A 9084-nucleotide genomic window follows, 5' to 3' on the forward strand; every position below is an offset into this window, starting at 1 on the left:
GTGGGACTGAGAGAGTTCTTCACTCGCGACTGTCGCTACGCTCGGGACGAACGTCCGTCGCGAACCGGCTTCGCGTCCAGAAGTGGAGTGAGCGTAGCTTAGCTCCCGGCAGTGCTGTGGTTGGACGGTTCTTCGGTGCCCTGATCGGGGCGCTTACTCTGCAGACCGGCCCCCGAGGGGCCGAGAGGTTCAGCGCCTGTCACCTCGCAAACACGTACGGCAGAGCCGAGCGCAGGACCCCTTCCGCTGAGTCCTTTGCTTTGTCTTCTGCTCGCAGACAGTTGCTGAGAGGGGTCCAGACTCGGGGAGGCGTCGTGTGCCAGAACAGGTGTTCACGCGGGCCTTTGAAGCAGGTTGGCACAATGAGTGTCCGGGCTCGAGTAGCTTTTATCGCTGAATAACCAGAGATAATTACATGGCTCCTAATGAGAAGGGCTTTGTGTGACTTGTGGAACTTTGCCTGGAAAGTCAGTGTTCCCAAGGCCAATAATGTCCATTTCTAAAAGCCGTTAAATTGGTTCTTGCATTGTGCAGTTTCTGCGTCTGTGTTTTTCTTACAGAGAATAAGGCGTACTGTAAAAACAGCTTGGGTTTTTGCCCCCGCTCCCTGACGGAGGGCTATGTTCAGCGAGGGAAGAAAAGAATACCTTTTATGGACTAGTATCAAGATGGCTTTTGGGGGGGGTGCGGCTGTGATGCGAAGGGCCGGTTGCCTCGGGACACGCGGGTCTGCCGTGCCGCGGTCAGGTCCTCTCCTGTGACTGTGGAGTGCTGCTCCCAGCAGATCCTTCCGGGCTTTTCATTTCTCAGCATAACCCCGTGGGGTGCGCGTGACGTCCGCGTGATTGTCATGGCCCGTTTTGGTTTCCCTTTGCCCCGAGTCCCTTGTCATTTCCCAGTGGCCGGCGTGTCCTTACGTCTGTCATGGGTGGGAGGTGGACGCAGCCTCAGTCCCCGCGCTGAGGAAGTGAGTTCTCCACCTACCGTCCGTCTGTCCGACGGAGCTAACGAGAACAGCCTCCTCTTTCTGGTGCTTGCACACTCTTAAGACTTTCCCGATGCCGGGTGCCCTCTCCTTTGAGCAAAAAGAGTAAGTTTTAGGCACAACCCCATTTTAAAAACCGCATACTCAATGGGGCGCCTGGGCGGCTCAGCCACTTAAGCGTCCGGCTCGTGGTTTCAGCTCAGGTCACGATCTCACAGGTTCGTGAGTTCGAGCTCCTCGTCGGGCTTCGAGCTGACAGTGCGGAGCCCGCTTGGGATTCCGTGTCTCCCTCTCTCTCTGTTCCTCCCCTGCTCACTCTCTCTCTCTCTCTCTCAAAACAAGTAAGTAAATAAACTTTAAAAATACTAAAAAAATAAGAGCGACATACTTCGTACCAAGTGAGTGGATGATTTAGAAGGTTTGGGTAAAGAGTTGGGGGGTTGGGACAAAGGGGGTGATCTGTGCCAAAGGGACGCGGAGATGCCGCCCCGGGTTTCTAACGCCTCTGCCCCGATTCCCTCCCGCAGTGACCGAGTGCCGCGGGGTCCTGGAGAGTATCCAGAGGTTCTCCCTGCTGCCCACCTACCTGCCCGTGACCTACCACATCAAGAACACCGACGTGTCCTTCTTCCTGAAGGAGGCCAACCAGGACATCATGAGAAACTCCAGCCTGCAGTCCCGCGTGGAATCCTTCCTGATTTACAAATCCAGGCGGCTGCCCGTGCTGAACGCCAGCTACGGGCCCTTCTCCATCGAGCAGGTGGTGCCCCAGGACTTAATGCTGCCCTCCAGCCCCTTCGGCTTCACCAGCAAGTTTTCCCTCAACTGGAAGCTGAGGGCGCACATCGTGCGGGACAAGGTGTACCTGAGCCGCCCCAAGGTGCAGGTGCTTTTCCATCTGCTGGGCCGGGACTGGGCGGCGCGGAGCCCGGGCGAGAGACTGCCCTGCCTGCGGGTGTTCGCCTTCCGGGAGACCCGGGAGGTGCGGGCCGGCTGCCGGCTGCAGGGGGCCCTGGGGCTGTGCGTGGCCGAGCTGGAGCTGCTGGCCGGCTGGTTCGGGCCCCCCACCGTGCTGGCCGGGAGGAAGAAGGCGCCGGGGCCGCCCGAGGGGAGCCCCGTGGAGCTCTACTATGCCGTGCAGCCGGGGGACGGGCGCGGGGACTGTGCCGGCGGCGGGGACGCCAGGAAGGGCAACTCCATCCGGCCGGGGAGGGACGGGCCGGAGGAGGCCGCGCCCCGCCTGCAGAGGATCGGGAGCGTCTTCCTCTACCAGACGGGCAGCAGGCCCGCCCTGAGGGAGCTGCGTCTGGACAGCAACGTGGCCATCCGGTACTCGGCCCGCACGGCGAGGCAGGGCGAAGTGCTCACCTTCCCTGTGGCCGTGTCCCGAAACTGCAGCGCCGATCGCTTCACGCTGAGGTGAGTTCCCCGGCGGCGCCTGTCCGTGCGCACCTGTCCGTGTGCCTCTGAGGCCACACGGTGCCTCCAGAGACCCACTCTTTGACCCCGAGCGCTGAGTTACTGCCTCCCAAGTTTTATGAACCCCCTTTTCCGGGAAAATAGAACGGGCTGTCCTCTCCCGGTAGGCAATTTGGTGGTGAAGACATTTTCATTCCAGGGTGGTCCGGGCCCTCCCAGAGCAGCCCGCGGGACGCTGATGTGCGCCTTTGCCTGAGGGCGGGGTCTCCTCAGAAGTTGTAGGAATACTAGCGAGGTCCCTTGGGGCCCTTGGAGCATCGGGAGCCCGGTGCTCGCAGTTGAAACGAGTCGGCGAATGGGATCGCGACGGTTGTCGGAAGGAGAGACGATAGGGTTTTGCCAACTCAAGTCTGTTCCGAGCCCGTGAGCTCTCAGTATGATACGGTACCAGCCTCACTTTGTTTCTCTCTGGAAATAGAACGCAGTGTTCGAAATACAAAAGGGCATAACGTGTGAAGAATATATAGTAGAATTTGTTGAGAGTGTTACTTACTTAGGAGTGTACCAAAGACAAGAAGACATTTAAACGGAGGACTGGGTACTTTGGGGGGAAAGAACGGGTTAGTTTTCTCTTTGGGATGTAATATGTCACAGAAGCTACTGGCCTTGGCTTGATTGGATTTTCATTAGATCGGTTTTTGTTTGTTTTAAACACAAGACAGACTTCACTATACAGCTATCTGGGCGTGACTGATCGGGTCACTCAAAGTGCCCTGACGTTGTTAGCGAACGCAGTGATGCGGTCTCACGTGCTACGTAATGACATTTGTCATGATCCCTGAAAAGGGGCTGTTGGCGTACGTGAGACCCAGCGTCTGTGTGGTTTTTAGAGTTCACACAGTGATGGTCCTCTTCTCTCGTCCTTCTCCACGTGGGCTTAATACCTGCTTTTTCTTTGTTTTCTTTCTCCCCTTTCTCTTTGGCTTTGTGAAGGGGTGGGTGAGTTTCAGAAAGGATTCATTCTTTTGCTTATACGGTGCACATTTAAGCTTTGTTGATTTATGACCTCTTAATCTTGACCAAAGAAACAGAAACTAATGCACAACATTAATCTCACGGTTGAACGCGGCTGATTCTGGCAGGTCAAACCTTCGGCGTGGGCTGGCGGCACAGCTGGGGATTGACCACAGGGATTTAGGTCACGTAAACACATCTGTGGGGCTGAGGCCTCATTAGCTCTCCCTCCGTGCTCTGGAATCAGACCTGGATGCAGCTGGTCACAGGTCTGCTGGCTCTGTTCTCTGCCTCTCCACATACGGTCTTCTGTAATGTTCTTTGTGGAGGTGGCTGTTGATGTCGAGAGCTGTTCTGTTGAGAGAAGGCAAAGGTTTGGAATAAGGGGAGCTTTGTTCTTGGGTGGTTTTGGACCCTCTGTCGTCCGGTAGATTTGCCAAGTGCTGATTGTTGATTTCCCGAACCCAGGGCGAAAGCCCCAAATCTCTTGAAGCCTTGACTCTCCAGGAGATGACGTCCACATCCAGCTTTTTGGGGGACGCAGTTGCATATGGAGTATTACACTTCACAGAAAGCTTTGTAGCTGGTGACCGCCTACCGCACACTGTGCGTGGTCATCAGAGTCCTGAGGGCCGCTCGGTCATTGGCGAGCGGTAACAAAGCCAGCGGAAATTGGCATTGCTGGGCCACATAATCTGAGGAGTCCACATCTTTGCAAAATCAGAAAGAGACACATTTGAAACACCCCGGTGTGGCCACTTAGAAGGTAAAGATTTGAGCACTTGGGGTGTGGAGCAGAGGTGTGTTCGTTCAGAGTCCCTGGTTAGAAATTGGTAAAAAAGTTTAGTTTTTCGGTTACGATCATTGTGAACTAAATGTTCATATATGTGTGTTGAACCTGGTGAGGGGCACACCTCGTGCCCCTTGGAAAGCACTGATGATGTGTTTGCTGCATCCTTCACACGCTGTCGTTACTGGTGAGTCATTGGGGTTTGTGGTAACGGCTGGAGGTGATCCTGAATCTGGTCATGCTGTTAGCGTTCGGTCTGATTTCTCATCATTAGAAAGTAGTAAGACCGTGTGTCTTTTTTTTTTTTTAATTTTTTTTTTCAACGTTTTTTATTTATTTTTGGGACAGAGAGAGACAGAGCATGAACGGGGAAGGGGCAGAGAGAGAGGGAGACACAGAATCGGAAACAGGCTCCAGGCTCCGAGCCATCAGCCCAGAGCCCGACGCGGGGCTCTAACTCACGGACCATGAGATCATGACCTGGCTGAAGTCGGACGCTTAACCGACTGCGCCACCCAGGCGCCCCACCGTGTGTCTTTTTTAATGAAGTCAGTTTGACGCTAATTTAGTATAGCCTCCAAATATTCAGAATGAGGGCGGGTCTGCTCTGTCTGGCTGGCCACCTGCTATAAATGACCCTGCAGGATCCAGCTGCGTGTCCTTGGGGGCTTTCGTCTGCATTTGTGGCTTCTGGTTCTAGATGCTCCGTGAGGACATGCTCACGCGGTCAGGGGTGGGCTTACGGTATACAGGTCAGGTGTCAGCAGGACATTCATGGCCACTGAAGGATGGCCAGGGTGGGAAGGGGACCGAATTCAGTGCCACCAGCAGGAGGGGGCCCTCCAGTCCATGCGGCTGCTGCCCCTTGAGCTCTTTGCCGACAGTGGTTCACTGCCTTCTGCCACCTCCCCTGCTTGTTCTGAGCCTGTGACCTGAGTGTGGCACCAGGGCTAACACACAGGGCAGGAACCCAGTTGTGTCCTGCAAGTCATCAGGAAGGGCGGTTTAAAACCTTAGCTGTGTGTGTGTGCACGTGTGTGTGTGTGTGCAGGTGGGTGTGCATGTGTGTGCAGGTATGTGTGCATGTGTGTACGTGTGTGTGCAGGTGGGTGTGTGCAGATGTGTTCATATGTGTAGGTGTGTGCAGATGTGTGTGAGCAGGTGCATGCATACATGTACGTGTGTGTGCAGGAGTGTGCATGTCTGCATGTGCGTGTAGGCAGGTGTGTGAATATGTGTGCATATGTGTACGTGTGTGAAGGTGTATATGCAGGCAGGTGTGTGTATACGTGTGTGGAGGTGCGTGTGCATGTGGGCAGGTGTGTGCGGATATGTGTGCACACGTGTACTTGTGTGTAGGTGTGTTTGCACAGGTGTGTATGCATATGTCTGCATGCGTGTGTGCATATGCGTGCATACGTATACGTGTGTGTGTCAATGCCCGGGTGTGTGCGTTAACTGTCGAGAAGACGAAAACTGGGTGGGCTCTCGTCATCTTAGGAATTCTCTTCTCCCTCGTAGCTCCTGCTCTCCCGGGCAGACCTCCACAAAAGAGGAAAAACAAATAAATGCTTTCATTCCTTAGACATCTAAGGATCCCTTTTAATTTCAGGAAATGTTTCCCTTCAAGGAGACAACCGAAGCGTCCCATGGCAGTTGGGTTCTTTCTTTGTGTTCTTGCCTCCTGTTCTGTCCCGTCTCTCCCCCCACAGAGGGCCAATTTCAGAAGCATCCGAGGTCTCTAATCACCTGGTTATGTGTCTGGAGGAAGAAAAGAATGTGGGCTCTCTGTCACATGCCCCCTACCTATTCTTCCGTTCCTTTCCCCCCAGGACGTCAGTTCAAAAGGGGTCCGGGCCATCAGATCTGAACGTGGGGCTAGAGGCAAGTATTTGCATGACGTGAGCTTGGTTCCCGACCGCTCTGGGAAGTGCAGGTGGAAAGGTCCAGAACAGTGGCACAAAACTCAGATGAATGGGGGCTTTTCTCAGAGTCAGAGATATTCTTAAGTTGGTTGAACGAATGAGTGAATGAACACATCATTGATTACTAACGAACGCAGGCGGTTTACTGAGGTCTCTGCCGTGTCCCTCGCTAAACGCTCAAGAGCGTGTGACGTACGTCGTGTCTGGCACGGTGGTCAGACGCGAGGTCGTCTCTGAATCAGACATTATTACCAAGGAGGTGTTCTTGCAAAGATGAGGGTTGTGAAGGCGGCCGTGAGAGAACAACATAAGAATATTTGATGAGGGGAGAAAGGGGGCCCGGGATGGGTAAGGCTCGAAAGGGCTTCGTGGTGGCTTGAAAAGCCCTCTGTGCCAGGTCCTGAGGTTGTTGGAGAAGAATGTGGTGGCTCGAGACTGGCCCTGAGCTCAATTCACTTGAAGGGTGCAGCCTTTGAACCTGCCCTGACCTAGAATAGGGCCCTCGTCTTACTCTGTTCCAGGTAAAATATGCCCATGCTGTAGCCAGTGATAGTCTTAGCTGCAGACCATAAATCTCCGTCTGGCTCATTTAAGAAAAATACATAAATAAAGGGCTTGCCGGATGTATAGCGTGGGTCTCAAGAATTAATAAGAGAAGGGGCACCGGGCGTCGCGTCTGAGAAGAGGTGGACGGAACAGCCTACCCCCAGCACGTCTTCCCACCCGCCAGCGTGAACCCCTTCATCTGTCCTTGTCGTGCTCACAACAGGTGCACAGACTCTGTGGAGGCTCCCGCTGGCTCTCGTGTCTACTTGCTGCCTGTGCCCGGAGTGACACGGGGGCCCGGTGTGGCTCCCATAGTGAGACATGGGTTCCGGCCATTCCCTGCCTGTCACTAAGAGCGTCTCCCGCGGGAGGAGGTGTTTCCCTCATGGGGAACCTGGGGTGCCCTCGGAAAGGGGGTGCGTGCTGGGCCTCCCCAAACCCCAGCGAGGTCCCTGACACCCGTGGCTGGGACGCTAGTGGGCATTAACGGCCTCATGTGGGGTGGACAGCGGGTGAGAGGGGGACAGGGAAAGGAGGGCGTTCCGTCTGTTTTAAAGAAGCTTTTGGCTTTAGAATAGATGTCGACATACAGGAAGGTTGTGAAGTCCGTGGAGGACAGTCTCCGGCTGGTTTCCCGTGTTGTTAACATCGTACGTTAGTATGCTACATTTGTCACAATTAATGAGCCACACTTCATTCGTATTCCCTTAATCGTTGCCCTCTTTCTGTTCCAGGAGCCTGTCCATGATGTCATGTACGTGTGGTCATTGGGTCTCCTGAGATTCCCTGACTGTGACCGTTTCTTACACATTGTTTTTTAGTTTTTTTTTAACGTTTATTTATTATTAAGAGACAGACAGAGACAGAGCACAAGCAGGGGAGGGGCAGAGAGAGAGGGAGACGCAGAATCCGAAGCAGGCTCCAGGCTCCGAGCTGTCAGCACAGAGCCCGACGCGGGGCTCGAACTCACAGACCGTGAGACCGTGACCTGAGCCGAAGTCGGACGCTCAACCGACTGAGCCACCCAGGTGCCTCACTCACACATAGTTTTTGATGACCCTGGCAGTTTTGAGACTTTACTGTAGGGAGATGTGAAGAATGTGCCTCCAGGGGCGGGGGCAGGGAGAGGGGTGGTTGTCTGCTGGTTTTCTCAAGGCGAGACCTTGTGAGGGGCATGGGGTTGAAACCACGGAGGTGGAGAACCACGGTCACCGCACTGCATCAGGGACGCGTCCTACCAGGCTGACCCACCCTGGCCGACGGTACCCTTGCCAGCGGCTGGGGGCGTGTCTCCCTTGCCCCGCCACCGGGAGGCTGCCCCCTTCCTCGCCCCCGTCCCCCTGCTCCCGGCTCTGCCTGCTTTGGAGGGACGCTCACAATTAGAGTGAGGTTCGCAATTACTGCACCTCCTTGAAGCCGTCATACCTGCCCGAGTCCCTCGGAGTTCTGCAGGGGTGATGGGCTTGTTTCCGTAAGGGCGTCTGGGTATTGATTCTACAGTTTGGGTGATAAGCCAGTAGAGCGGGCTAGGTTTCTCAGCCTCGCGCTGCTGACGTTCGGATCGGGTAGTATTTTGTTGGGGGTGGGGGTTCAGCCTGTGTCCTGCGGCCTCTCCGGCCTGCACCCGCGAGATGACGAAGGACAGAAACCCCGGTAGTGACACCCCCACAGTGTGCCCGGGTACTGCCATGCGTCCCCTGCGGGAGAAGGCACCCCAGCGAGTTAAAGACCATTGAGCGAGATTCTGGTCCTTGGGGACAAAAGGAATCATCTACAGAGGGAGCTCGCCTCTTACCCCCAGGGAGTTTCAGAGTTTAGAGTGAAGGCGACATTCTGAGCGCTCATGTTGTCCTTGGGAATCTTTTAAGCCGCACGCAACGTACCTTCTTTCTTCCACTAGAACGTCTGCTCCGTGAGGCAGAAACCGTTCGCTGCTTGCACTGGAAGCACGTGAGGTCACGGTCAGCGAAAGTCAGCCACAGGCATGGACTTCCTCTTCCCGTTGACCGGGGAAACAGCCACAAGGGGGAAAGCCGCGAAGCCCAGGAAAGCATTCCACACGCTCCTGTCATGCTCCGGGCACCAGGGCACCCGGCTGGGGGCTGGGGGGGCACAGGAAGGAGGGTCTCCACACTCCCCTTCAGTGTCTGCCTCTTGACACTGTGTTCAGGGATGTGGGAGAGGAGACAGAATGAGCGGACCTGAGTCGACGTGGCGGTTCCTGTCTTCCTCGTGGTTCTGGAAGGTTCTCTTGGGGACGGGTGGACCGACGTGTGGATGTGGTTTTGGCAGAATGTGCGGGTACGGCCTGGGAAGCTGCTGTCCGTCCTGCCACCAGAGGGCCGGTCCGGCCGGAATTCCTACGAAAGGGATTTCTTAGGATGGTCAGCCTTTTGGCTTTAAAT

General features: G+C 55.3%; 1 protein-coding gene across 1 annotated transcript in view; it reads left to right on the top strand.

The window, feature by feature from the left end:
* The window catches only part of LOC122232714 (transmembrane protein 132D-like), a 155956-nt gene extending 147541 nt beyond the window's left edge, over positions 1–8415 (top strand). Inside the window, exons 2-4 of the mRNA XM_042962801.1 lie at positions 1513–2404; positions 6903–6993; positions 8311–8415. Coding sequence (XP_042818735.1) covers positions 1513–2404; positions 6903–6993; positions 8311–8415 — 1088 coding nt within the window. The remainder of the gene's footprint in view (positions 1–1512; positions 2405–6902; positions 6994–8310) is intronic.
* Positions 8416–9084: the final 669 nt, after the last annotated feature.

This window comes from Panthera tigris, chromosome D3 (assembly GCF_018350195.1).
Source record: "Panthera tigris isolate Pti1 chromosome D3, P.tigris_Pti1_mat1.1, whole genome shotgun sequence".
Taxonomy (NCBI): Eukaryota; Metazoa; Chordata; class Mammalia; order Carnivora; family Felidae; genus Panthera; species Panthera tigris.